This window comes from Cebidichthys violaceus, unplaced genomic scaffold (genome assembly GCF_023349555.1).
Source record: "Cebidichthys violaceus isolate CVI_PGR_0920_01 unplaced genomic scaffold, fCebVio1.0.p SCAF_8, whole genome shotgun sequence".
In the NCBI taxonomy this organism is placed as follows: Eukaryota; Metazoa; Chordata; class Actinopteri; order Perciformes; family Stichaeidae; genus Cebidichthys; species Cebidichthys violaceus.
The window spans coordinates 16,754,639-16,782,506 of record NW_027176964.1 but is presented as its reverse complement, the minus strand read 5'-3'; the positions used below and the strand labels follow the sequence as shown (position 1 = coordinate 16,782,506).

General features: G+C 45.0%; 4 protein-coding genes across 6 annotated transcripts; 1 reads left to right on the top strand and 3 right to left on the bottom strand.

Moving 5' to 3' along the window:
- Positions 1-6,371: 6,371 nt before the first annotated feature.
- On the bottom strand, positions 6,372-13,378 carry LOC137892394 (fizzy-related protein homolog). Of its 3 annotated transcripts, XM_068737466.1 has the most exons (14): positions 13,130-13,378; positions 12,177-12,250; positions 11,527-11,655; positions 11,269-11,332; positions 10,454-10,584; positions 10,288-10,373; positions 10,007-10,190; positions 9,700-9,765; positions 9,519-9,621; positions 9,195-9,379; positions 8,868-9,101; positions 8,638-8,742; positions 7,894-7,986; positions 6,372-7,789 (listed from the first exon to the last, which is right to left on the bottom strand). In XM_068737466.1, the coding sequence occupies exons 2-14, from the start codon at positions 12,243-12,245 to the stop codon at positions 7,748-7,750; spliced, it is 1,491 nt and encodes a 496-aa protein (XP_068593567.1). In that variant the 5' UTR covers positions 12,246-12,250; positions 13,130-13,378; the 3' UTR covers positions 6,372-7,747. The 3 variants fall into 3 exon arrangements, with proteins under 3 accessions (XP_068593567.1, XP_068593569.1, XP_068593568.1); XM_068737468.1 differs by lacking the exon at positions 11,527-11,655; XM_068737467.1 differs by lacking the exon at positions 13,130-13,378 and having other exon boundaries at positions 12,177-13,106.
- Positions 13,379-13,487: 109 nt separating this feature from the next.
- Positions 13,488-16,210, bottom strand: plekhj1 (pleckstrin homology domain containing, family J member 1). The gene is made up of 6 exons (XM_068737471.1): positions 16,109-16,210; positions 15,886-15,953; positions 15,679-15,745; positions 15,414-15,504; positions 15,123-15,186; positions 13,488-14,595 (listed from the first exon to the last, which is right to left on the bottom strand). The coding sequence occupies exons 1-6, from the start codon at positions 16,200-16,202 to the stop codon at positions 14,503-14,505; spliced, it is 477 nt and encodes a 158-aa protein (XP_068593572.1). The 5' UTR covers positions 16,203-16,210; the 3' UTR covers positions 13,488-14,502.
- A 3-nt stretch (positions 16,211-16,213) lies between these two features.
- On the top strand, positions 16,214-20,642 carry sf3a2 (splicing factor 3a, subunit 2). Its single transcript, XM_068737470.1, has 9 exons — positions 16,214-16,302; positions 17,129-17,274; positions 17,928-18,213; positions 18,322-18,368; positions 18,529-18,638; positions 18,753-18,802; positions 19,772-19,912; positions 19,993-20,061; positions 20,160-20,642. The coding sequence occupies exons 3-9, from the start codon at positions 18,016-18,018 to the stop codon at positions 20,424-20,426; spliced, it is 882 nt and encodes a 293-aa protein (XP_068593571.1). The 5' UTR covers positions 16,214-16,302; positions 17,129-17,274; positions 17,928-18,015; the 3' UTR covers positions 20,427-20,642.
- Positions 20,643-20,908: 266 nt separating this feature from the next.
- Positions 20,909-23,670, bottom strand: LOC137866006 (junctional sarcoplasmic reticulum protein 1). Its single transcript, XM_068701631.1, has 7 exons — positions 23,570-23,670; positions 22,882-22,982; positions 22,288-22,316; positions 22,122-22,197; positions 21,883-22,014; positions 21,717-21,811; positions 20,909-21,613 (listed from the first exon to the last, which is right to left on the bottom strand). The coding sequence occupies exons 2-7, from the start codon at positions 22,973-22,975 to the stop codon at positions 21,239-21,241; spliced, it is 801 nt and encodes a 266-aa protein (XP_068557732.1). The 5' UTR covers positions 22,976-22,982; positions 23,570-23,670; the 3' UTR covers positions 20,909-21,238.
- Positions 23,671-27,868: the final 4,198 nt, after the last annotated feature.

The window sequence follows — 27,868 nt, the reverse complement described above, 5'->3', positions numbered from 1 at the left end:
GCTCCGTCCGGATGATCGCCGCTAGAGAGAAACGAGCCTTTCGACGTGGGAGCTGTCCAGCGTCTCGGTGCTGAATGACGCCCTACTTCCTCCACGTCTCTCTCTCTCTCTCTCTCTCTCTCTCTCTCTCTCTCTCTCTCTCTCTCTCTCTCTCTCTCCTCAGCATCTCGGCTGAGAAAAAAAAGAAAAAGAAAAAACATGCCACCTGTTGCTGCACCGAAGTTTTCTCTCAGGAGGTTGGAAAAGCCAACAGACCTCTGTGCTCCGTGACACGTTCACTGTGCGGCGGCCCTGCTCCTCATCTGAAAGTAAGGTCACATCGCTTCTGCTTTTTTGTCTTTCTCTCAAATCACGGCAACATGACGACATGATAAACATTCCCTCCACCTCCCAGGCGAGGCAGGAAGAGGAGGAAGGGATTGTCATTTCATTTCCAGCGGACGCCGTCGGGATTTAAACAGCTATATTAAACAGCTATATTAAACAGCTATATTTGTGTTTTCCTTGTATGACTCGGGAGGCTTTTTTTTTAATTAGTTTTTTAAATCCTGAAGTGCAAAAAAAAAAAAAAAAAAAAAAAAAAAGAGGAAAGGTTGTGGAGCGAGAGACAATGCAAACATATGAATATGGTGCCATTTGATTAGCTTATAGCATCGCATTCGCTTCATAACAGGAGCAGGACAAAGGCAGTAAGTGGTGGACTTACCGTGTGTCGAGGAAAACAACAGGTGACGCCGGCACAATGTTGCGTCCGCGTGGGCTGGATGAGTAGACACGGCTGCGTCTCTTGGACTGTTGGAGAGAGGGTTTTTTTTTTTTTTTTTTTTTTTTCAGCCACGATCTGGGGCTGATGCGAACCTCCCATCTGAGCTCCGCGTACTGGTTCTCGTGATGTTACTGGGTAGGCTGGGGGAAGATGGATCAGCGTGTTTATATATACGTCTGCTGCCCGGAGAAGACAGCGAGGAGGCGGGACGAGGTGGAGTGACGACTGCAAGCGGAGGCCAATTGACGCTGATTTATTTTTTTTTCTCTTCCAGACCTTGTTAAGGGTGCGGCCCAAAACCAGCAGCCAAATTATATTATATGAAGTTTTAGGATGCATATGAATAAAACATATGTGTGTGTGTGTGTGTGTGTGTGTGTTGGGGGGGGGGGGGGGGGGGGGGGGGGGGCTCGATGGAGCATACCTTTCTATTTATGGAATGATGGTTAAATCAATGGCGTTTTCTAACTTTATGTTAGCGCGTAAATTTTTATCTGATCGAGGAAAAATCTCTCTCTCACACACACACACACACACATACACAACCATGCACACACACACACACAACCATGCACACACATACAGAAATACAAATCAAATTGAAATGTGTCCCAAGGGTGCGAAATACTGAGCACCGTGGGGTGAGGAGCTCAGAAGTAATTGAATTAAAGCTGAATTGTGCAGATCAAGATTATGTATCGAATTAATTGGCGCGGGGAACAACACGAGTGACGTGTTACATACCTTAAGGGCAGTGGAAATTGTAATTGGAAACAAATGAATTGCTTTGGAAAAAAAAACGGCTTGGCTGAATACAATTTAATTCATCACCGTGTGCAGATGCATTCACACACTGGGTCGCACGTGTTTGATCTTTATTCATCTGATCGCGGAGATGTCTGAGATCCTTCTGGGCTTCATGACTCTCCGCTCCTCGCTCATCTGAACCAGAGGAAAACGACCAAACAACGGTGACCTATATCGCTGATGAAATTTAAACTTTTCTGGTCTATGTGAGGATTGGATTATCTCCTCGTGAATTAGAATTCACAATTATAGCATCTGCCTTATGGAGGTATGAGGAACCAACATGAAAGGCTGTCACCATGCAGCCAATGACTTGAGAACCAATACAAAAGAAACCTGTTAATAATTCCACGTGAGTCTTATGGTTGCGTGTTGCCAAGTCATTTTAGAGCTACATCTAACAACTGAAAATATCAAAACATATTCTTAATAAGCCCTAAGCCTATTTGTAGGCCTCTGCTCGAAAATTGCATACCCATAGTAAAGACAGTGATTTTCGTCTAAATGTGAGGTGTATTTTAATAGTTTTGGTATTTTAATAAAGCTGACACTTGTAAGATTTGTTCAGATTTGTAAATATCAGTATATATGTTACTGGTTAAGAGAACATTAAGATGGAACACAGCACAAATTGAAATTTTTAACTCCGATTTAAAAATAATCCAATTTTGATAAGATGTTGTTTTTTTAATGTTGTAGTTGAAAGCTCAAACCTCTCCAGATCATAGCCCAATGGGTTGAGAGTCTCTCTGCACAATGTTTTCTTTGATAAAGTGAAGCATTCAAGAGCTAGAGAGGTCTGAGTGCAGAGATTTCAGCCGAGGTCAACCAAAATGTCATTTGGTTCCAGCTGTTCCATTGTAATTTTATATAGTATATAATTATATATTTCACTTCTTTTATGACTAATAGTGTTCAATCTATCATATGCAGAAGTTTGGCATCATTTAGAGAGCCTGGATCCTCTCTGAACCTGTTTACGTCTGTCATCCATGGGATTTTCTCATCTGGCTTCCAGTCCAGGTCTCCTAGCTCAGCCTGTGGTTGGTCGATTTCAGTCAATGGACCCGCCTTAGAAGCGCCTGAGTCCACAGAATCTAACAAGCCCATCGTGATTTTGATAGACAGAAGCGTTAGCCAGTGAGAATTAAAAACGTGGCGCTCCTAGTTAGACAGACCCTTGTTTCTACACGGGGACATTTCAGAGACGCACGTAGAAATATTGTTGACGGAAATAAGCGGAGATTTACAGCAGAACAACGAAAAGGTAAGGAGCTTTGGATGATGTTGAAGGATATTGCGGTTTGTGTTTCTGGTGTTTGTTTGCTCACAGCCTTGTGAGGGTTTACCGGAGAGACGTTCTGATGGTAGTTCTGGAATCTGTGTCGAATTCTCGTGCTTGTTGCTATCTGTTGCCGGTTGCCTATGCTAACTGTTAGCTTTGTGATGCTAACTCGGAGAAGAGCGAGTTATGGCTAGAAATACATGATATTGTGATAAACACATGCATAAATGGACTTTTTTCCACGGTAAATGCTACAGCGGACCCGAATTCGGCTCCGTCGGGCTTAACGGGTTTAAATTCTCTTCACAACTTACAAAAGTCACGCTCGAGCATGTCGTCAGTCGCTCGTTGAATGAAGTTCACTTTTTGGCTGCTGGATAACTTTTACAACCAAACGTTTCCTCACTTCTCTGGAGTCAAGGAGCGCGAGCAGATATAGCCGACACAGGAAACCGTTTTATACAGTCCATAGTTTTCACCATAGAGAGTCATAACTCTCTCACCCTCATGCTAACACCGCTAGCTCCGTCAGCGCCGTTAGCTGGCTGACCGCCGCCATTGTTTTGAGCCGTGTGGTGGAGGCAATCCGAGCCTAGACCGACTGAATCATAGACATACTCTGAATTCAGTTCATAGCGTAGTTACTGTTCACACTAAGCAGCGCTTCTGACAATTCAACCGCGACTTGCTGGTGTTTTGGGGCGGATTTAGTGATTTGGGGACCCAGGAAAACGCCCTCTTGCTTGACCTTTCACCCTCTCTCTGACTGGGAATGTTGGTGTTTGGCAGTGGTAGAAGAAGTTCTCTAAACTTTCTTTCCTTAGTAGACCTATTGATTATTATTATTAGTAAAACTATTAAAACCACACAGTTAAACAGAGAGGCATCATCAGCACAAATGTACTGACATTTACTCAATGCCTGCTCAAGGTTTCTAATATAATGCTGGGTAGTTTAATAATAAATCATATTTAATTGATATATTTTGTATGAGTAGCATGTCTTCCTCTGAAGTAAAAGTACACAGTAGCATACGGTTTGAGTTGCATATTTTTAAAGTGCTCTTGTAAGATATTTCGTGGTACTATGAGTTAGAATTGTCACATTATTTAATAGTTTCATCTAAACATCATAATCTATAGCTGTCGGGGGGGCCCTTTTATTTCCAGGCACATCGTCTTACGGTTAAGTCTGGGCCCGGTGTTGTCGTCCCCCGTGGACCAGAATGTATTTCATCAGTGTACGACTTGAACCGCCCTCGTGGATTCATGGCTACTGCACTATAGCATTAATCGATTAACGGAGTAGTCATCGCAGCGGGGCTCGTCATAGTTAGGAACACCCTATCAACCCCCCGGTTTATGAATGCAATGGGGCTGCTGGGGTGAGTGACTAGTGTCTATTTATGAATAAGGCGCATGAGTAACCCCCTCCCATGTGCTCTGAGAAAAAAAAAGAAAATGACAAAAGGAGCCTGGGTGGCTGCAGCCATTAGTTCTCACAAAAAGCCTCGTTCCTTTGATACCTCTGTAGGCAGTTTATCAATACAACTCAGGAGTCTGGCTTATGGAGGAACCTGGGGGAAGATCCCGCTCTCTGTGTCGTGAGGCTTTAGCTGCATAGCGAACATCACACTCCGTGCCTCTTGATAGAAACATCAGGAGGTAGGATTATGCATATTAGCAATCCCCGTCTGTCCTACCCTCTGCTTTCAGGGCTTATTGTTAACATCTGCCCACCATGGGCCAAGAGATGAGCTGGAAGACTGCGCTGAATGTCTTCCATTCAGATGATTTATCTGATCACTATAATGGACCATGCATGTTATTTAGATGGCATTATAATGGAGTCTGAAGGGGAGAAAAGCTCCGGAGAGGAGCTGAGTCACAGAGAACCACAGCACCTGATCTTCATCGCCCTGAAAAAGACTTCACAAAGAAGACCTTTCGTTTTGTTCAGTCCATCTTATTAATAGCCAGCCAGTATTCAGTATTAGCTCTCTGGAAATTATAGCAAAAAAAAAAAACCCACAGGAGTGGAAGCATTTAAGGTCCATTTGTGTTCATGTATTTAGACCCCTCAGCTGTTTGTTACACTGATGGAAATCCATTCTGTTTTTTTATTAAGACGGAACAAAGCAAAGTCATTATTAACATGAGCCATCAGGTAAATGTCCCAGATGTATCCATACAGGCTGATGGTCCTCTGTAGTCCCTGGCAGGTTGACGTCATTAAACACACACAGAGAGGGAGTTCGGTTCCACCACACGGCACCGGCAGAGGTGTAGGTTTGATAGGCGATGGGCTTTCATTATGTTTCGGACTCTGGGTAAGAATCGGTGTGGGCTGGACCGCTGATATGAACATTTACAGACTTGCAGTGAACGAGGTGAGGCCACAGGACGTTCTACAGCCTTTAAAAACTCTTCATTTTCCATTTGTAGCTGAGGACACAATGAAACCAGACACAGCTTGTTGGGATGTTTCACTTCCTGCGTAGCGTCTTCTAAAGACAGGATGCTCCTCTACTGACCCTCACCTTCGAGGCTTCAGGGCTGATAGTATGGGTGTGGTAGCAGCAGCGTAGAGTGTCTGCTCATAGGATGGCTCCCTCTGGTGTTCACTCTGAGACTTTGGAAAAACAAATCTATTGGGTGGAGGAAAAAAACATGCACAACATGTACAACAGCTACGGCTTTCACTACCACTAGAACCCATAACTCCGCCGTGGAACGCTACCACCAACAGAGAGATGTGAAGGACTTTTTAAGCTAACTTTTAAAAGTGCCATTAGTGCAAGAAGACAGATGTGTGTTTGCTCGCCCCATGTTCTGCACAACCTTTTAATAAAGGAGATAACAGTAGGTATGGAGACCGCTTCAGGCTGCAGGCTGTAGGCCAGCATTGGTCCTGAAGTAAAGCTGGGCGCTCAGAATTCAGCCATTTATCAGTTTATTCCAAACTAACTGGCAACTTGATCGTCGTCGTCAACAGACGTCAACAGACGCCACGTGACACGACGTCATTAGACCGTTGGCTCGTTAGCCTCGTTAGAAGCTGCAACCCAGCGCCAGATATCTTCATAGAGATAAACAAAACCTTTATTTTGGACCATTCATTGTTTGTTTGTTTTTAAATGATTAATTCATGACCAATGTTTTTTTTTAAGGACAAGTACATTTCTTAAAAGCTCTGTGGATGTTTGTTTTTTTTATTCGTCTACATAAAAATGTTCAATCAATATGAGCTTTAAAACACTAATAAGTAGTGCATTTGTTGAGGAGAGAAATACACATTTGGTTCGCTGATGAATATTTATAGTACCGAAAAACAGAATTAGTAAATGTTCCCATGTTCCTGGTACTGAAGGAACTGAAGGAACATGACCCGCAGTGCTCTGTCGCTTGACTCGGCACCAAATGCTTGTTTGTCAGATCGATTCACTGATCTGAGCCCGTTTCACCTCCACTTCACTCAAGTTGTTGCACAATAAAACAGCGACGACATAAAAAAAAAGGTACAAGATATGATCGTTTAATTGTTGATTATCTCTCGGTACAGAAATATTTCTTTTTAACATTCCTTCTGTAATTCAAGTTTGCAGCATTGTCTTGATTTTGAAGTAGGCATTGAAATAAATGTCCATAAAGTCTGGCATCAACTTCCCCTCAGATATCATTAGTAAACAAACATGCCGTCTCTGTACAATAACCTTTTCTTCACAACACAAATAAATAGCATTTGTTTAAATGTGGCTTGCTTGTTGACTCAAACGTTCCAACGAGGAAAAAAGAGATAATCAAAATTGGGGGAAATGTTGCAGATATGACTTTTTTTGTTTTGTTCCTCAGATATAAAACTAAAATAAAGCAGAGTTATGACTGCTGAACACAGTCACGGTGTGGAATATGAAAAGTGCCTCGAGCTTGAATACCTCAGCCACAGCACAGAGCAGCGGCTCTGCACAGAGCAGCGGCTCTCCACAGAGCAGCAGCTCTACAGAGCAGCGTTCTCACTCATCTAATCCAGAATGTTCTAATGTGTGCTTTAGTTACGTTACAAACTACACTGATGAGACGACGTGTCCTCAGTTTGACTTCTCATGCCTGATAACAGACTCTCATGGATGGTGTTACCAAATAATGATTTCTAAGATGTGCCACTTTGATTTAAAAGATGATTCTTGAGATTAGACGATAAAACTATGAGCCAATAATGTTTAGTTTAACTTAAAATAAAATAAAAAGAGATCAGGCCGATTTGTCCAAACCCAGTTCAGCGTGTGCGGTTCTGCTAGCGGCACAGGATGATGTAATGGGTCATCGGCGCACGTGAAACATTATTGTCTCTCTAGAACACAGAAAGACAAGCCTGGATGTCCTCCACAGATCAGAACTCCTGCAGGTCCACATAAAAGAGCTTCTACCAGCCGTCAGAACTAGTAGGAATACATTTTTAAAATGTTTTTAAAATACCAACAAAAAAAAAAACAAACTAAAATAAATAAGACAAACAAAAGGACAAACTCAATATTTGGCAGGAAAGCACAATGTCAGTCTGTAAACGAAACGTTATCACATGGGGAGAGAACCCCCCCCGATCCCCGGTCTGGTCTCAGTGGCTCCATCATGAAGGAGGAGGTGGAATACTGTACACGCGTATATCTCCTCCACCCTCAACTCTCAGGCTGTGCATCGCTCCAGCTCCCTCCCACCTCCAGCTCCAACCTGGCTAAATAACTAAGAGCGATGGAAGGGGGGGGGGGGGGGGGGGCGCTCTGCACACCACTGAGGTAAACACTCAAAAGAAGGGGCCCGTTTACAGCTCCATACATGCAAAGTTAAATTCCCTTCCCGGCAGCATCCCCTCGTAGCAGAGCAACGCTCTGACTACCGGATCCTGGTGAAGAGGTTCAGCACCGACACGGACTCCTAGAACAGGGAGGAGGAGAGAAGGAGGAGGCGGTGAGATGGAGAACCACTGTGAATGAAATGGATGAAGGTATAGAACAGAGAACAGAGAACAGGACAAACACCTTGGTGGATCTCATCTTGCTAAAGACGTTCCAAAACCGAAGTGTTTCATCTCCCGCTCCCGTCACGATGGCCTCTCCGTCTGGGGACATGGCCTGCAAACACACTCCATCATCACACACCGAGTATACAGGATTACAACGGTACATCAAAGTAATCGGGGGTAGCTTTTGTGGGACGCTTAATAATTTCACTTTCGTTAATGATTTAGGAGAACTTTCACCGAGTCGTCTGGACTTGTCCTAGCAGTCATCAGTCTGCTGTTTGAACTAATGGATTGTATATTTCATTACTTACACAAACTATACTTGTTACCTGTTCGACCCGGCTCTAAACATTACTGCTAATATAATTCTAAATGTAATCATATAGCCAAACAAAATCACTAAGAATTTAAATTGGCAATTGTTGGCTATTGTATAATAATAAGAACATCTCAAACTGCAAAACGACACATTATTTGACCTCTTCCTGTTGATCGATCAGCTTGTGGCGAGGCGTTTTATTTTGAACCTTTTCTTCTATATTAATTTTTTTATGCCAATTGATCATTCTAATGAACGTACGCTCGTTCACGCACAGGTGGCATTCATCACGTTCATGCTGGTCTAAATCCACACACTCGTACGAACCCAGCGTACAAAAAAAAAAGTAAGAGAAAGTTGAGGTAAGAAAACGACAAATGTCCTCGTTTGCGGCCCGTTGTTCTGCAGACAGACGCACAAAAACACAGAGCGTGTACTGACCAGGTAGAGGACTCTGTAGGAATGTCCAGTAAGTTTGGCCACTTGAGTGAGAGAGGGATACTTCCACACCAGGATCTGGTTCTGGGAATAACCGTGTGTGCTGACCTGCAGAAAACAGTGTTTTTCACATATTCACCAACACACTCAGGAGTCGCCTCGAGTCACCAGAGTGAGCAAACAGAACTCATAAGACGCCGTATGGTTGGCTAGCGTAACTCCGGGCGACTCACCAGTTCATTGGTGTGCTTGGACCAGGCCAGGTTGCAGACCTGAGAGCCGGTGTCGGTGCACTGTAGGGGCTGGCCGGTCAGCGTGTTCCAGAAGCGGATGCAGCGGTCGGCGGTGCCGCCTCCGGAGGCCAGCAGGCCGTGCTGGTGGGGAGACCAGGCGATGGCCTTCACTGCAGCCAAGTGCTCCGTGTACTGCTGCACCGGGAGGACGCTCGAGTGGTTCCACACGAGGAGCTACAGACGGCAGGTTGAGACGAGGGGACACAATTTCTGTTTTGTGAGTAAAGTAGTCCCGGTGCTGACGGGTGAGATTCTCCGTCCACATACCTTGTTGTCATTTCCGCCCGAGGCGAGCAGCTGGTGGTCCGTGCTCCACTTGAGCCCGCAGACTTCCTGTCTGTGTCCTTGGAGACGGCGCTCCGACTGGAGAGGCGGGGCCCTGATGTCCCGCTGGAGGATCACCCGATCGCGGCTCCCAGACGACAGCTGGTCCGCGTTCCACGCCAACGCACCTGGCAGCAAAGAACAGAACCGAAGGGATGAGGATTCACCGAGCGCCGACGAGAGATGTTGCTAAACATCTGCGAAATGAACGACGGTCGCGACATCTACTCCGACGGACGCCTCCGTCGCTCCAGACGCTTAACTCACCCACTCTGGCCGTGTGTCCCTCCAGGACGGAGAGCTTTTTTCCCGCTGCTGCATCCCAGATCTGTACGTAGCCTTTATGGGTCCCCACCGCCACCAGGTTACCCTAAACACAGACGGCACACTTTAACCATCGCACTCACCTGGAGGAGAAAAGATGATAATAGACGACAGACAAACTCACCCTCTCTGACCAGCCCACCGACGTTACCGAATCTCCTTCTACGGAAAGATCGCACAGACGGGTCACCTGGAGAGACGGTGAGGAGAACAAGACGGATCACCATGACGGCCAAGAGGCAGCCGAATTACATGCCAAGACTCTTTTAGTTAATGCGAGATACACAACCAGTGAGACCTGAGACACACACACACACACACACACACACACACACACACACACACACACACACACACACACACACACACACACACACACACACACACACACACACACACACACACACACACACACACACACACACACACACCTGGCTGGTGCAGGCACTCCACAGGTAGACACAGGTACCCAGTCCAACGCTGAGCACATTCAGAGAGGACCAGTCCACTAGGTTGAGGTAGAAGTCGTCCTGAAGCTCTGGAGCGTCCAAGACTTTGAAAGGTATTTTGGATATTTTGCGCGTCGGTTTTCTCGGCGACCGGAGCAGTTTCTGGCTGCAATGCACGACACAACGAAGTAAGAATTACGATGCTGCTTTTCCGAAGAACGGAAGAGATGGCATCTGAGGAATGACGTGGGGAAACGTATTACCTGTTGCTACTGACAGGTGATAGAGAATACGGAGAGACTGTGTTTCCATCCTCTTCTGGCAGAGCCCTCTTCGCACTTACAGAATACTGCAAAACACAAACAGATCATTACTGATTCATGAAAGGAGCGCATTCAAAGTAGCTGCAGCCACGTTGACTGTTCTTACACTAAAAAGGCTTCTCTTGGCTGGAGTAGATGGCTGCAGACGGCGGTCTTCTGACTGGGGGTCCTGGACTTTCTCGATGCCCGCTCCTAGCAGCTCGTTCTTCAGCAGAGCAGAGTAAGCCAGACCGTCCGCTGTCGGCGAAGGAAGAGGCAGAGGGGAAATCAAACCGGGCTGTCGACATGATTAAAGTTCAAACACGGCTCCCTCTGCAATTTTACAGCCCTCGTCTCCCATTTTGAAGATCAGAGAGAATTTTTCCACAAAGCTTTGTTTCGTTCTTATCTCCAGGTTCCATGAGCCTGTCGGGGCTCAGTAAACACCAGAAGGTCAAATGATCAACTCTGACTGGAGCAGACGGGCACATGAGCTGGAAGAGAGGCGAGACTCACACCTCGGAGTATTTGTCTTTTAGGGGCAGACAGTCACAGGACAACTATCATAATCATGTTCCTATCATAACTTAAGCTTCACAGCACAAGGTCATTCTGCAACACATAATATTGTGAAAGGCAGTCATCTTTAGCGCCGATCGACAGAAAATTAATCTGCATCAATACTGATAATCAATTAGACCTTTAAGCAGTTTTTGAAGCAAAAATTCAAAGCTTTCAAATGTCTCATTTCTAATTCTTTTATAAAAGTAAATCAATGGTATTTCTTTTCTTTTTTTTTTTTTATTTGCTGACATTTTATAGACCAAACAAGTAAAGGATAATGAGATTTCTAGTCATCTTCAATACATAAAGATTACATCACGGTCTATTATTGAAGCGCGTCCCATGCCTAGCTCCTGGATATGAAGGGGGAGTGATTACCTTTGTTGCTGTCGGTTGTGCCATCTTTGGTTTTTCTGTTTTGATTGTGCGACTTTTCAATTTCCTACATCGGAAAAATGGAATAAATAAAAAAAAGAAATCATTGACAGCGATTACAGACGAGCAAAAGAAGAATGACGAGGGGGGGTGAGGCTTCTTCCTTTGCAAGCTACAAACAAACACGTCGGTCTCGAGGACACTTGTTCTTTTGGTAGGAAAAAGACGGTGAAGTTCCCCGGTGTGTTGCGGCAGGCTCACATTGATGCGGTGGAAGTTGACGCTCCAGTTGGCGCCGGCTCGGGAGGGAATGAAGCGATCGCCGTGTTTGCTCGGGGAGGACAGGGGGGAGCTGGTGGGCGTCAGAGCCCGCACCGCTCCTACCGCTTTCTGCACAAGTTGGGTGAGAGGAGAGAACGTTTTCTGACTGGAGGCCAAGTGCAAACAGGCCTTGGGCAAGGGACGCGAAAACTTGGTCAAAAAAGCAGGAGGATCATTTAATAAGGTGGCAGATGGTGCATTTGTCTGGAGGTGTCAACAACAGGAGGCATCATTCACAAAACCCAGTCATTTGGCTGGTGAGGTCTTGTTTTCACTCAACACCAGTGACATCGTCAAAAAGAAATAAAAAGAGAGAGAGAGAGAGAGAGAGAGAGAGAGAGAGAGAGAGAGAGAGAGAGAGAGAGAGAGAGAGAGAGAGAGAGAGAGAGAGAGAGAGAGAGAGAGAGACTGGCCTGTTAAAAGGTTTATTCTGCCAACAGATGGAGAGTAACACCATCTCCTGTGCTACTTAATAATCCTCGTTGGGAGGCGCTGCCATCGTGCAACAGTGGAGGAAACACAGCAGCTCCTCTATGTACAAGTGTGTGTGTGTGTGTGTGTGTGTGTGTGTGTGTGTGGAAGTTACTTACTATGGGGCTTGCGTTCTCATTTTGAATGTTGATCTGCCTGAGCAGCCTGCACTCATAGTCCTGATCCATGACGCCTGCAAACAGGTCAAGACTGATCAACACGTTTGTACAACAGTTTCCTGAACGCTCATGTCAGACGACACTGGTCCTCTCGTAGCTATGATACTGACAGCATGTTTAGCTCGTGAATGACTGTTGAGCAAATATCAAACCAAGAAAGGAAGCATGTTCATATTTAAGCATTTTAAACCTCGGATGGCTCATCAATATTTTCGTTATTAGTTTTCTGCAGATCAACTCGTTGATTAACACACTTCAATAATAACGTGGTGATTGCCTAACTTATATCTTTTGACAAAATAAACGATCCACTTCACTGAATTGAGTACTGGAGGCTGACTGAGGATCACACTAGTCGGAGGATGTTCCTCCTCCTCTATCCACCTATTAGATAAAGAACACAACAGTACATTTAACTGGATGCTCATGGAAACTTGAAACGGGGCCTTTAAGGAGCTTTCCTAGATACAACGGTAGACCGTTAAACTCTCGTGCCATCACGTAAACCTTACTTAAACTAAGCTAACTAGCGGCAAATCCGCTCGTAAACGACCGTGACAGCCGCTACAGTAGTTACATGTGTAGTTACATAGGCTCAGGCTTCTGCTAACAACATGAACTAACGTTAGTTCACGAAAGAAACGCGTAACGTTGACTGAAGGTGTTAGCTTGCCGGTTACATGAAACAACTAACTCGGGTGCGGTGGTCATTGTCGATCCGTAATCGAGACGCTAACGTTATTTTAAACCCGTGTTATTCAGTCACCCAGCATACAAAGCTTTGCTAACGCTAGCTAACTCAGCTGCTTGACCTAACGTAAAACACGCTAGCGGTCCGGCTAACACATTAGCATCGTTGTTTGTTCACAATCTACTCTTGCATTAACACCCACCGTGCCCGGATTAAAGCGTCCCGTTACGCAGCGTTAACGTGTTTCTCTGTGCGGTGTTAAATCCAGTGGGAATGTCTTGTTTTATGCGTTTCACTCTTTAAAACAGAGCACGCAAAAATACAATTGTTTTTCTTTTGCCGATCGTTCAATTTGGGGCCCGCTAAGCATCACGGGAAGGATGTGACGTCGCTGCTTTTTGAATCACACATTTTTTGCGTTGCTAAGGAAACGTGTCACTGTCACAAAGACTCGCTCGTCGTCTTCGGCAGTTACGTCATCTCTTTTTGTTAAAAAAAATTGAATTGTATGACTAAAACATGATCCAATAAAAATGTTTTTAGTATCTTTCAAATGGCTTTATTAGTAAAAAAAAAAAAAAGAGATGCGAGTGAAACAATCTAACATGAAGTAAAAACAGACATTTCATGTGCAACAGCTTAAAAATAAAGACATGTTCAACATCCGGTGGACTCTGGGCCGCTAGTGAACTGACAAAGAAGTTGGTGAGATATTAATATTACAGGTCCAACAGCTTCCCTCGAGGAACCTGATTCAAAGTGCCTCAGAAAACAAACAGTAGAGTCAAGTACATTAATGAAAGTCTAACAAAAAAGAAACCCCTCAACACCCAACAGTATGTGCAAAAAGTACAGCTTTTAAAACTAAATAGTCGAACTGGGCTAGAAGATAACTATATACTGGAGTAACATGTGTGGCTCAACTCAGCAGATCAAAGGGCCCATGCAGTTCAAATACTGCTTAATAAGGTTTTTTTCTTTTCTGAATTGGGTAATAATCACGAGCTTCTTCAAACAGCATACATTTACTTGATTAACATTGTTCATATGTCCTGGATTCATTCCCGTTAAACCCAGTCATGCTCACATTACGAACAGTCCTCAAAGAAAGTCACAGCCGGAGCTCTACAGCACAGCGACACTGAGATCCTCTCACATCGCACCGACGGGACAGCGTGTCCAGTAGACAACACAGAGGACAACGTGTTTAACACCGACAACCAAGACACAGAGAAAAGGTCTGAAGAGGAGACGGAACGACATGAAAAATACCCCAAACCGAAAATAACAAAAGTGTCAAGTTCAACCGTCCTGTGTTACCTGTAATGACCGAGCGCTATCGGCCCACTACTTTTGCATGGCTGCAGATACCGAGCTATAATAACATTGTGCATAAGAATGTCCCTGTAAGTCTGGAGACGCGCTAAATACATTCAGAGCAGTGAAGATCTAAAAAAAAAAGCATGTCTACGGTAATCCCTGTGGTTTTCAAACCCGTGAGGACAGATTGTTGGAATGGCAGAAGCGAACTAAAAAAAAAAAGAAGAAAAGTCCATCTGGAGACCGGTCGCCGGTCTACAGGGAGGACGTGTCCCTCGGCAGAAGTTGCAGACCGCTGTTGACCTGGAAGCGAGTTTCATCCGATATGCCGTACTGCTCCAAGGGGTCCTGAGAGGAAGGAGAAGACGAGTGAAGACCGCAATGAAACAAATACTCAAGAGTGTGAAGAGAGCAGATTCCCTGTTATTGATACAAAATCAAACTTTATATTAAATGTTTAGTTCAATGAAACAATTAAAACTGTACAATTTAGGTGAGGGACATTATAAATTTGACAACCTCAACAAGCATATTTCTTCACAGACTTTGCTATGAACGGTTTTCATTGAGAACCGTTTCAAGGTCTCTGGGTTCTCCTGAGTGATCATGAGATTGTTTCTGAAAAGAAATATTGCTTTGAAGTGTTTCTAAAAAAAGTACTTAATGTAGACTTTGAGCACCGCAAATCAAATCCCACACATCTCTACTGTTTCTGTGGAGGGTTTGTGGCATAAATCTCAACAGCATAAAAACCTCGTTAAATAAAACCTAAACGTCTGAATCTTCCTACGCTGAACACACTTTCACGCTCAGCTCCTTTCTAGCGTCCGCCTGCCGCTCGGTGCCTCCAGCGGCCGCTCCGTGACGGACCTTACCTTGCCGGTGAGCCTGTGGATTTCGGTTCGATAGAATATCAGGTTCTTCCTCATGAACTCGTAACTGCAAGAGATGAGATGACAAATGAATATGACATTGGAGGGGGGGGGGGGGGGGGGGAGGGTAACCATCCATTGTTTGGGAGCATTATTGTTGGAAAAATACAGACATACTGCCTTTTGTTTAGATTTTTAGATTACTCAATAATCCGTATGCAATATGTATGCATGTTTTATGTTTCGTGTTGACATTTGTGTCTGTTGTAATGGGATGGAGAGAGTCGGTCCTACCTGGCCTTGATGATGGAGTCCACCCACTCCCCACACTGCTCCTCTGAGTCACACTCAAATAGATACTTCCTCTCTGCTTCATCCAGAAATGCTGCGAAGAGAAACGCACGAAACGACTCAGAAATACATATCAGAAAATGCACAAAGTGTAATATAAAAGTCATAAGTAATGGCTACAAGCAAGCATATCAACGATGCATTGTGAATCCACTTATTCACACTGACTTAGAGGGTCTGGAAGCAGCGTGAAGGTGAGTTAACTCACCAACAGAGAAGCTCTGACTGTCCTCCTTCTCCACCCGACACTGCTCCAGCAGCAACGCGCCAATGGGCTGACGAACACAAAGTGGATGTTGTTGTGTTTAGCGAGAAATGGTTTCACTTCCTCATAAAAAGGAGCAGGTACGACCGTGAATACATCAAGGAAATGCTGTGGCAATAAAATGAAACACGGGAGTATTGTTCGACTGACCTCCTCCTCATCTGTTCTGAAGTAAAACAGGAAGTTAACGACGAGCTTCACCAGCCTCTTCTTCACAACTGCACAATAACAAGAGGAGATTTCACAACACAGACTGCACACGGCTGATGGACAACATGCACTTGAACCGTGGCTGATCTCTACTAGCGTTAGCTGCGTGCTTGTCCGCGCTACATGAAACGGAAGTGGACGTGCCAGTACTAAACCGGGTTACCGTCTCCTTTCTTGGGTCCTCGCATCCCCAGCTCGGCTGCCATCTCCGAGGGCTGGCGGCTCAGGGACACCAGCTCCTTCTCGTTGAAACGCATCGCGGCTCACTGACGCAGGAAATGCAGGTTAAAGGGGATAGTTTGGCTGCGGCCGAGACATTCCCACCGACAACATACTAATGGAGTGAGGCGAACAGCGGTGAGTGGCGACAACGCGTCAATAGCCGTCGGTTTAACGTCGCTGTGTCGGTGTGACGGACTGTTTAGTCATTTCTGTATCAAGCAAACACAGTAGAGACGGACTTCTCCTTCATGCCACACACCGGACACGGACACACACACACACACACACCTTCCTCTCGGATTGGTAGTGACACTCTGTAATAGTAACTTACGGTAGGCGGTGAGGGTCAAACTAGGCGAACAGTGCGCTTACAAACTGTGCAGGCGTACACGAGGCAGCCTGTTGTTGCAGTGACAATACAACGTCATGTTTACTGTTATGACAAACATGTAATTAACAACATGGATAAATAGATTCGTTAAAATTATAATAATTTATTAAAGAAAATAATTTTAAAACATACAAATCATTTGACACCGTGTGTGTGTGTGTGTGTGTGTGTGTGTGTGTGTGTGTGTGTGTATCTGAGCTCTGTAAAACATTATTATTATTATTATAATTAGCAGTTATTAAAAGGCATTAATAACTGCCTGTGTGAGACTAATCAGATCTACTTTCTATTTGATGTTTAGACTTGTTTGTGTTTTCGCTTGAATAGTTTATTTGAGAGGTCATGATATAATAATAATGTTGTGCATGGGTCAAAAAGAAAAGTGCCATAGATCATAGCCACAGAAGCGGCAGCAGCAAGAGCCCTTATGTGTCTTTATTCAGTCAGTCTCAATGGTATTGATGAAGAGCTGTTTGTGGTGGTTGTCTTATCGATACAGAAAATGATTTAAACTATAAGACACGGTGGAGTCTCGAGAAAAAGAAACGGTCCATGATTATTTTTTATCAGGAAAGTCAAGCCTGCCCTCGCTCCAGTCCGGCAGGTGGCGGTAGTGCACCTGAAGCGGTTTGCCAACCGCCAAAAGCCCGAGAAGAATCCACTTGCACATGCGCACTACAAACCTACTCCGGCATGATCCTAACGTTGTAGTGTCGGTGAGTGTTTTGAACAAACTAAACCTTTCAATAACCCTTCATATATAGTTATTGTTTTGTCGTGTAACTAATACATTTATTAGCATACATACATAGCTAGGTATGTTTATTTTGTCGTTTGACTCTTCAAATATCTTAAAATCCATCAACTATAGGCTGCTAGCACCGTTAGCTTAGCCTAAGCCGTGTCGTATTGTATTGAGGAGCTAGCGTTGCGTTAGCAATACTGTAGCTCACTGGAGTTTGTAAAGATCACCAGGGTACGTTTGTTTTGTAGCGTGATAACCTCCTCCCTCCTAACTTAGATATAATGTACACCAGCTATCGGGAAATAATTGGTTCTGTTAACTTTTTACTTTACTTCCCAGTATTTAGACCGACCCATTGCAAGGGAAGCTAGCATACATAACCTCAATCAAGAGGGGTCTGAGGAGTCATTGCATTGTGAAAAAATAGTGACAAGAGAAACACGTGACCAGTTGCCACCGTGTGTTTGTTTTTAACATGCCTTTTTAAAATGAATGGTACACAAACAATACAGAGTAATGTCAGCAGTGTATTCATAAGTGTGTTGCACCACAATCCAGGTAAACGGTAAATATGATTCTTTAGCTACGTGTTTGGTAACATTTGTGTGCTTTGTTTTTTTTCAGATTACTCAGGAAGGATTTACTTGGGGCGCCTGTCCAGTGTGTGTGTGTGTGTGTGTGTCTAGGTGGTTGATCTCATCACATTGCAAAGATGGATTTCCAGCATCGAGCTGGAGGGAAGACGGGGAGCGGCGGCGTGGCGTCTGCCTCCGAGAGTAACCGCGACAGGCGAGAGCGGTTACGCCAGCTGGCCCTGGAGACAATCGACATCAACAAAGACCCCTACTTTATGAAAAATCATTTAGGATCGTACGAGTGCAAACTTTGCTTGACACTTCACAACAATGAGGTATGGAGGCACACAGGGACACTTTCCCAGTTTATGTTGTCTGAACTTGGCGTTGATTCTGGTTTTCTGAGCGTCTTGTTTGACAAACTGCTCTCCTCTGCGTTACAGGGCAGCTACTTGGCTCACACACAAGGAAAGAAACATCAGACCAACTTGTAAGAGCTCATGTTGTCTTTAATGTGACCGATTCATTCAACTTCACTTAACCATGACCGACAATCATCAGCTGTTTGATGGTTGCTGTGAAGCAACAACCCATTGTGTCCATTGAGTTGATGAACAATTAAAAAAAACTATATAATGTGTTTGTTTCAGAGCGCGGAGAGCAGCCAAAGAGGCAAAAGAAGCTCCTGCTCAGCCAGCTCCAGCCAAAGTAAAAGTTGAGGTCAAAAAGTTTGTGAAAATTGGCCGACCAGGATACAAAGGTAAGCTGGCTGGTTATGACTCAGCGCAATCGTTATTGACTTCATGATGATTGAGGTTTCACTGCAAATGTATTGCATTTTAACATATAATCGATGTCTTTTTCTTCTTTACAGTAACCAAACAGAGGGACCCAGAGACTGGACAGCAGTCCCTACTTTTCCAGGTGAGTGTTTGGTGGGAATCCCTTTTGTTTTTTTTATTTTTAGGAAGATTCCGAAACGGAGTAAATCAACATTAAAGCTCCACTTAAGAAAGATGCTTTAAAGTGATTCAGTGAGCTTGAACAGTTTCTTTTGTTTGGAGCGTCGTCTTGTTTCACCGCTGACAGCTGAAGCGACTGTAAACCGATATGGTCCAGCTTCTCGATACCCGCTCAGCCACGGCTGGCTTTATCCTGTACGTCTCAGAAACTGACCTTTTCTCAGAAGCGGCTGTCTTAATGCAGCGCCTCATGCTGAAGTCACTCCTCAGTTTGCTTGTGATTTCAAGCAGAGTGAGCAGATGTTGTTGCTGTTTATTCTACAGTTTGTGTCAGAGCTAAATGCCACACATATTTCTGTTTGCTTACCTGAGATGTTGCTCTAGTGAAGGTCGTTTCACACCGGGGACAAAAACAAAATATGAATATGGAGAATCTTTGTTGACGTATTTTTGCGTTCAAACTTTTCACACCAAGGCCGACACAATTATTTGCATTCGGTGCAACTTTGTTCTGCTGCGCGATCCTCAATTAATAAGTTTGTTTTTACTTTATTAAAGCCACATCCAACTCTACAAGCTGGACGCTCGTTATTACAAGACTGCAGAAGAGTTCCAATGAGTTCCTGTTTTATACCGGTGGTGTCAAAGCGTGTTGTTGTAATAAGTGTAAATGCTGAGCTTCATTGCCCTGGTTATTGTTCTACATAAATCATATGTAGTGTTTGGTTTTATTACTATGTAATACATGGACTTTAATACAAGGCTTACTGGTCCTTACTGCTACGCTCCCCCAGTTGTCTTCATGTCCGTTGTCTTTATAATCTTTATTTTATTTATCGAAGAGGACGCTGTTCACTTTTCGATCACGTGAAACGTATTTAGTTTTATTGGTCGGCTCGTTTTTTTGAAATCCACCGTCTCCGTTCATCAGATCGACTACCCAGAGATCGCTGAAGGAATTGGACCCCGGCATCGCTTCATGTCTGCTTACGAGCAGCGCATCGAGCCTCCCGACCGCCGCTGGCAGTACCTGCTCCTGGCCGCTGAGCCGTACGAGACCATTGCCTTTAAGGTGAGGAAGCTGCACCTCTGCTCTGCTCTCATGCTGCTGTTATTCCTGCTGTGACGTAACAGCTTTGCTTTTCTTTTTAGGTCCCCAGTAGAGAAATTGATAAAGCAGAAAACCGCTTCTGGACCCACTGGAACAGGGAAACTAAACAGGTAGTGACTCACATTTAGCACAAAGCCAACCCGGTTCTCTGATGTGAGGAATGTGGAAACGTGTGTTAACTGCTCTTCCATCTTCTCCTTCCTCCCAGTTCTTCCTACAGTTCCACTTCAAAATGGAGAAAGCTGTTCCCCAGTCCAGCGGACCCCCGCCTCCTGCAGGTGTGAAGCGCCCCCCTCCCCTCATGAGCGGAGTTGGACATCGCCCACCAAATGAGTCCATGCCCCCTCCCCCGCCAGGAGGGATGCCCCCTCTCCCACCTGGCGCTCCGGGAACCCCCCACATGCCTCCTCAGATGCCCATGCCTCCCATGCCAATGAGGCCCCCTCCCCCCGAGGGCCTTATGTCCAATAACTGATCCCCTACCAGTGGAACACGATTGCTTTCTTTCATGGTGTTTTTAATGTTTAAAGTCTACATTTAGTAGATTTCTAAACATTTATTTGGTTTATGTTTGTATGACCACACTGTTTTGTATAAATGCTTACTTTCTGGATTCGGAGCTATGATTGAAAATAGGTCGTCTTTTAGGATTCTGTTTTTGTAATTAAACTCTTTGGAGAGAAAAAAAAAAGCGTTTGCCTCTCAAAGTTTGTTTTTACAAAGACGTCCCACAGAAAGATGAGTTGATGGTGTGATGGTGTGAATGGGTCCTAGCAGAAGAGAAGAGCAGCGCTGCAGAAGCTCCTGAAATATCCAGATGGAGGCTGCAGCTCAGGATGAAAACCCTTTTCACTGGGCTCTGTGGAGCGGCGCTCAGAGGGAACGACGGGCTAAGAGGGTCAAATGAGTCATAACCCGCGAGCTCGAGCTTTAGTTTGCCACGTTCAACACCTTCTAGTTACATCATATTGACAACTAGCTGCAGTTTATTGAAGATGTAGACTTTTCAAAACTAAAAGGGAATCAAAACGATCACATGGAGATTTAAGATGAAGCCGCCGGCAGATTAAATGAAAATAAAATGCAAATATCTTTACAGGTAAGTCCGTGTTCCACTGCTCAGAATCACAGCTGTTATGCAAAGCGACAACATTATTTTGAGTCTCTGGTGATATTTGACAGAGGATCTCTATTATTGAATTCAACATCACCACCTTTACAAATGTTCAATCAAATCTGGGGAAAAAGGATTAGAGAATAAATTTACCATCTGCTACAGAATCTAACTCATCCCTTTTGAGTCTTTCTCTTCTCTTTCTTTTCCTCCATCTTTTGATTCTTCTCAGACTCTGCCTCCTTTCCTTCTTCCTCATCCGCCGCTGCTTCAGGCTCCTCCGTTTCGTCTCCTTCGTTCCTGTCTTGGATTTCTTCGTCCTTGGCTTTTTTGCCTCTCCTTTCCTTGAGTTTCCCTTCTCTTTGTTTCATGAGCTTTTTGTCCGGCAGTGGTTTATTCCTGAGACCTCTCGACGCTCGCGCCGTCGCTCCTCTCTTTGACTTTTCTATTTTGACTCGTCCGTCGTCATCGTCGTCGTCCTCCTCATCCTCTTCATCATCAAGGTCTGGCAGCCACCATAACATGACCTCCCAAAGACTTGTCTCAGGCTGAGGGAGGGGGGAACACATGACGTAGGTGACACTGTGGTCCATCTGTTTATCTTCATGTCGGAGGACAAATGTGTCCAATAGGTGTCTTTACTGTCCTTACCTCTGGTGGTTGTCTCCTGTGTTGTATTTTGCCCGTCCGTCTCGCTGTCAGTCCAACTTCCTCTTCCTCTGCCGTCCCTTGACCACGCAGGGTTTCTGTAAAGACACCACTTAGTCACAGCAGGCCTGTCGTTCTGTAACCGTGGTTCTACTTTTACTTTACTTGCCATGAAGCCTCTGAAAGCCTGAGGTGAGCACCAGGATGGTAATGGCCACAAACAGACAGCGGTTCAGGGTGACGTTCTCCCACGGCGTTTCAATCTGGGTCAAGTTTTGGACGGACGAGGCTTTACGTAAGGCTGCTGATGGAAGTGAAGGAAAGAGGAGGAAAAGCTTTTATTGCAATGCAGTAGAGTAAACACTGAGAAGCTGACACGGGTTGAGGAGGGAGATGGGAGTGACTCACCAGCTCTGGGGGAGCTGGGGGCCCTGGGTAACATCTTGGGTTCTGCTCTAGGTTGCTGTGAAAACTGAGACTTTTCCTGTTGGAGAACAACATGGAGCTCAGACATAAAAAAGACCTATTAGGGATTTGAACACTGTAAAAAAAAAAAAATAGTTTTCCAACTAACCTCTCTGACTTTTCTTGGAGCGTACATTTCTGAAAAAGACACGGAGATGTACTGAGGGGTAAATGACAACGAACGACCTTTCCCTCAAATGTATTTATCTCCATTGATTTGTATTCAAAATGTACTGTTGGCTGATATTATAACCTCTTATAAACATAAAATACAAATCTACTATGACGAAGTTAACGCATTAGGATTCAACAAAGTATTCAGTAATTGGGCAAATTAAATTGACACTTGACAAAAACTCAGGGTGTCACAGAATTCATTCATCTGTTTCAATCTGGACCGAAGCGCTGGCGAATGAACAGACCACACGGTCTCCTGAGACGTTTTAGAGCTGTGCCTCACAAGCAGGACTTTGTGTTTGTTTGTGGAGAGTGAGTCTTATTACACCCACCATCCATTCAGCATTATCACTGTGTTGCCTTTGGCAAGGGGTCATATTTCAGTGGCTCCCTGTGCTGCTGTTCCCGAGTATTAATAGCGTCGTACAATATATGTACAAAGGCTTTTATGTGCAGGCATTACAGCTTATGAGTGTGTGTGTGTGTGTGTGTGTGTGTGTGTGTGTGTGTGTGTGTGTGTCGCCACCTGGTCTGAGGATCTGTCGAACAGGCTTCTGTGGAGGAGGATCTGCTCTTGGTGGCCTTAACTCCTCTTCAAATGTCTCATAGCTCTCTTCCATCTCCTCCCTGAGAGAACGAGAGGGGAGAAGATGGACGTGGCTCAAATCTTGAGTTTGTTTGAACATGACTCGGCAGATTTAGACATATCCATATTACACAAAGCTTCGCACATGAGCCTGGCTTGCTGTCAGAGGTCAGCTCAGCCTATGGATTGTTATTTCTTTCTTTAGAAATGCTCTATTTGTGCCGCCTGTTACATCCCAGAAACAAGAGGATACGCTGGACCCACGATGTCTGTGTCTATTCTTCACTTTGTGAAAGTTACCTCCATTTTCTCATCAGCGTTTCACATCGGCTTCACAAAATGATAAGGAATTAAAGGTCAACGTCTCTAGTTTATGAATCAACTTAACGCAGTTTTTTGACCTTCACATTTACAGAGGAAAGCTGAGGCCCTTATGTCTTCCATGACATTTCTACCCGGACATTGAGCTAATGTCCTAGCAGCCCTATAAATAGATGACGCAAAGCCACTGGAGAGACAGATGGATACAAAGCTGAATATAAGGGCTGGTGTTACCGGTACACCGCTGGCTAGCCTCTCCCCTGTGATGAAGCCTAACCTTTGACCCCTGGTTGAAATAAGGACCTACCTGTCTCCAACATTTGGGGTTCTCCCCCCTCTGGGCAGCGTCGGCAAAACCTTTGTCACAGAGCCTGTTGTTCCTCGGCAGAAATGGCAGCGGAGTCGGTCTCTGTACTGTCTGACAGCCGAGCACAGGTGCCGGAGAATGAAAAAAACAGAAAAAGAATTGAGTGTCAGTCAGAGGCGTTGACTGAGGGAGGGTTGACATTAGCATGTGACGCACAGCTGTCGAATCCCGAGAGAGGGCCGAGAGTCGAGGGAGAAAGACAAACCGTACGTCAAGTTTTGGAAAACTCTGAGCCATATGGAAAAAAGAAATCTTCTAAAAATCTTATTCGGTGTCAATCCCACATAGTTTACTCATAAGAAAAACTGAAAAACTGGTTTTGTACTTTGAAAACAGCCAGAAGAAACAATTAAGAGTCGTGAATGGTTATGATTTTTATTTTAAGATGCTTTCCCACTTTTTGTCTCCTTTTTGGACATCATTTTGACTTTCACGAGTCACCAGCAGAGGGCGCCACTGTACCTGTAAGACAGAGTTTCAGGCTGCTTTGCTCCACAAATGAAGTCTGTAGTCTGTCAAACAGACTAGCAGAAGCACTGACACACTTTAAACGAGCTGACCATCGAAACACATATGACACGTTTGTCAATCAAATTATAATCGTATGGTTCCGTTGTACATTACTGCAGAAGCGCATTATTGTTCTCATACTGTGTGTGTATGTGTGTGTGTGTGTGTGTGTGTGTGTGTGTGTGTGTGTGTGTGTGTGTGTGTGTTAGAGAGGGATGGAGGCCGCTAACAGGAAGCCGTGTGAAACAGATGTAAAGCTGACTGGGTTACATCAGGGTGAGGTGGTTTCAGGCCACCTTCATGTGGGAGGAGGGAGGAAGTGTTGATAAACAGACTTGTGGCGATGTCGGTGACTCATACCTTTGCTGGGACTCTGCCCGATTCCAGCTGAGTCACACGCTGACGTCCCCATCGGTTCTCACTTTGAAGTGGACATAAGCTCTGTAACCTTTCGCCGCGGGTCGTCTGACCAAGAAGGAGGCCCGGGTCTCAAATAGCGCCCAGAGCTGCATCGCACGATGTCATGTCCCAAAAACTGACACAAGCAATCTCTGTCAGTTGTGTTGCTTGTTTTTTTTGTTTTTTTTAAATCAAAAATTTGGGTGGCCCAATATCTCACAGTTGGATACATTGCCATGACCTTCGGATCAGACGTCTATGTTCCCCTCAGGAACGTGGATTTGATTGATAGCTGATGGTAACAATTAGCTAATGGTAGCTTGCTAAACACACCAAGCTAAAATGGTGAACGTGGTAAACATCAGCGTGGAAGCGCCATCGCTGTGAGCATGTTAGCATGTGAGCATGTTAGCATGCTGGTGTTAGCATGTGATCAAAGCACTGTTGTGCCTTTTGTAGGCCTTCATCCTGACAGAGCAGCTAGCTGTAGATTCTTAGTGTTGTTACGAAATACACCTTTAGCAGATTTCAATCTGTTTATTGTGTTTGTTTAAAACACCAAGTGTACGATATGTTCAGCGTGTGTGTGTGTGTGTGTGTGTGTGTGTGTGTGTGTGTGTGTGTGTTTGCTGTGGGCTCTCACATTACAGCACGCCGACTGTAATAGGGGCATCATGTCATTTAGTGTTCTTCTTGCCTGTAATGAGCTCGTCTGCAGACTTAATTGACCGAGTGCACACTCTCACCCCACTGATTTGTCAGTGCTTACACTCTAGTCCCAAGGATACAGCTTCATCACTAGTTAGAGTGCATCTTCTGAGGGAACAGGTCTAATTGAAAAGCACATTTGATTTGGATGAATTAATTAAGTCTCCCAGCATTAAACGGAGCCTACAGATTCCCTCCTCGAAGGTCAATACGTAACCTGAGCTCCTTCTGTCTTATTCTCAGCGTGTGTCGAGGTAAAAAGACAAAAGTGCGAAGTCCGGGCCGAAAGTCTTAAAGGACGTTTCAAGGGCAACATGAGCCCCGCGTGGACACGTCGTGCCAAATACAGTGGACATTGTTCCAAATTAAGTCAGCGGAGAGATCTGGGTAAAGCTTTCAGCCCCATTTTTGTCCTTACATATTGTGGACTGTGCTCCAAGGACACGCTGACCGTCCAGCACCCAGTGGGAGCTGCTCCTCGACCCTCGTACGCCGAGGAGGAGCGAGGAGGAGCACAGCGGAGCGTGAAGACGACATTAACTGTGTCGACTGTTTGGGGCTTAAATGACTTCCACCGGATTCAAACGTGCTTCACATGGGAGCATTTTTTGATTGTCTCTGAACGTTTGTCAGCGTGTCAGCGGCTCGCAGCTAACGGCGCTAACGGCGCTAACGGCGCTAACAGTGCAAACTATACGGCAGAAGTGTTGTAGATGTAGCTAACAGTGCTTAGCTGAGAGGGAACCAGAGGGCGGGAGCTACGAGGACGACGTTATCGGCTGTGACAGCCGTATTGGGAGCAGTGCAGAGAGGCTAACCAGTGGCTCACATGCACTAACATGCACTAACATGCACTAACATGCACTAACATGCAGGCTTTATAAAGTCTTTATAAGGGGTTCAACACCGTCAAAGCTTTGCTTGAGTTTTTACTCTCTGTCCTTGAAGAACTTGACTCGATATTAAACGACAAACACGTTCATGCCTCATGCTTTGATTTGGTAAATCAGGAAAAAAAGAAAAGTGGCCTTCAAGTAGGTCTTGCATGTCCCCGAGACACCCTCGAGGTCTACAAAGCTTTTGTCCAGAGCTTTCAGCCGAATCACAAGGTCTTCATCAGCGGATGGAGACTTTCTTTTCTGACATGCAGATGTATATTGATATGAAAGTACCGTTATGATTGTATTCATGTTTCTTTCACACTTCTGATTTGCGTTGGCTCACGATTTAAGAATGAAAGCTCGTTCTTGACCTTGGAGAACATCGGTTCACTAAAACGACTCTTGTGGGCTCCGGGAACATTGAGGTCCGTAAAATAATGAACACGGCTCTGAAAGACGAGAAATGATAACTGATCCATTCATCAGAACCGTCTCTGTAGCGGCGAAGGTTAGGTGAGTCCAGAGGAAGGATGTGGAACACATTTCATTTACATGATAGAAGCTTGTAAAGAAGTGTTCAGCCTGATCTATGCCTTTGTGTGTGAGTGTTGTGAGTTCTGTCTACACACACATTCACAAGTGACCCAGCGGTCCACTTCTCCTTATGGACTTTGTGTAGCATAGCCTATATGTATCTTGTATTACTTCTATAAACCAGACTTTAAGCTGCTCTTATGATTATTTTGCATTTATTCTGGCAGTTGTGTTGCCGTGTTAACATTGTCCCTGTGCTGTTTTATGTAAATCAAATGGCTGAAACAAGCAGCTGCAAATCACGAGAGTAAGTCAGCTGCCAGACAGCCTCACGAGTCAATCTGCCTGTGTTGAACAGCCTCCCTCTCAGATGTGCTGACAGTGTAAAGCCCGCATTTGAAGAGGAATGACGCCGGATCCACAAGGATTCGGTCACACGTCTCAGTGCCGCTCGCCTTTCACTTTCAGTCTCAACCCAAAGCCTTCACGCTCTCCCGGAGTCTCCGTGGGACTCCTGCGCTTCTCTGGATCTCTTCGGGCAGCTGGCTCGGCCTTTTGATCTTTCTGAGACCACAACATGCAACTGACCGGATCATGAGTGTCCTGCAGAGTTCACTGCTGTGGGGGAGCGGTCCGCTGTTAACCGGACCCGGCCGTCAGGCAGATTAATGTTCAAACGTCCAAACAATGTGATAAACTGTCCCTCATTTCCCCCATCGTTAGAGGGGGAAGCAGAGGTGTGATGTCCTGAGAGAGAGAGAGAGGAGCCAGAGGAATGATCCTGGTGACACTTGGATGGGATGATCAGAGGAGAAGATTGGAAGAAAGATTTTTCATTATGCGCAGGCTACGCATTTCCCCCCCCCCCATTGATCTTTTCTTCCAAATGTCTCGAAGCCTCGTTTCATCATTACGGGACGAGCATGCAGGAGATAGAGGGAAGATGAGAAGCGAAGGGGAGAGAAGAGACGTTGGATTTCTTAAATCCAATTAATAATGTTTCATTGTGAGCATTGAGTTTAACGTTACGACTGCAGAGCCCATTGTGTATTTTAGGTGTTATGATATCTTTTGTGTTAGCCTGCCGCGCGTTATCTCACCTTCCGTTTAAAACTCGTTTAACGTGTCTTTTGTGTTTATTTCTCCAGAGAGGCATGACTGAGTGTCTCTTTATTAAGAAGTGAACCACTTCACTTTCACACCTGAG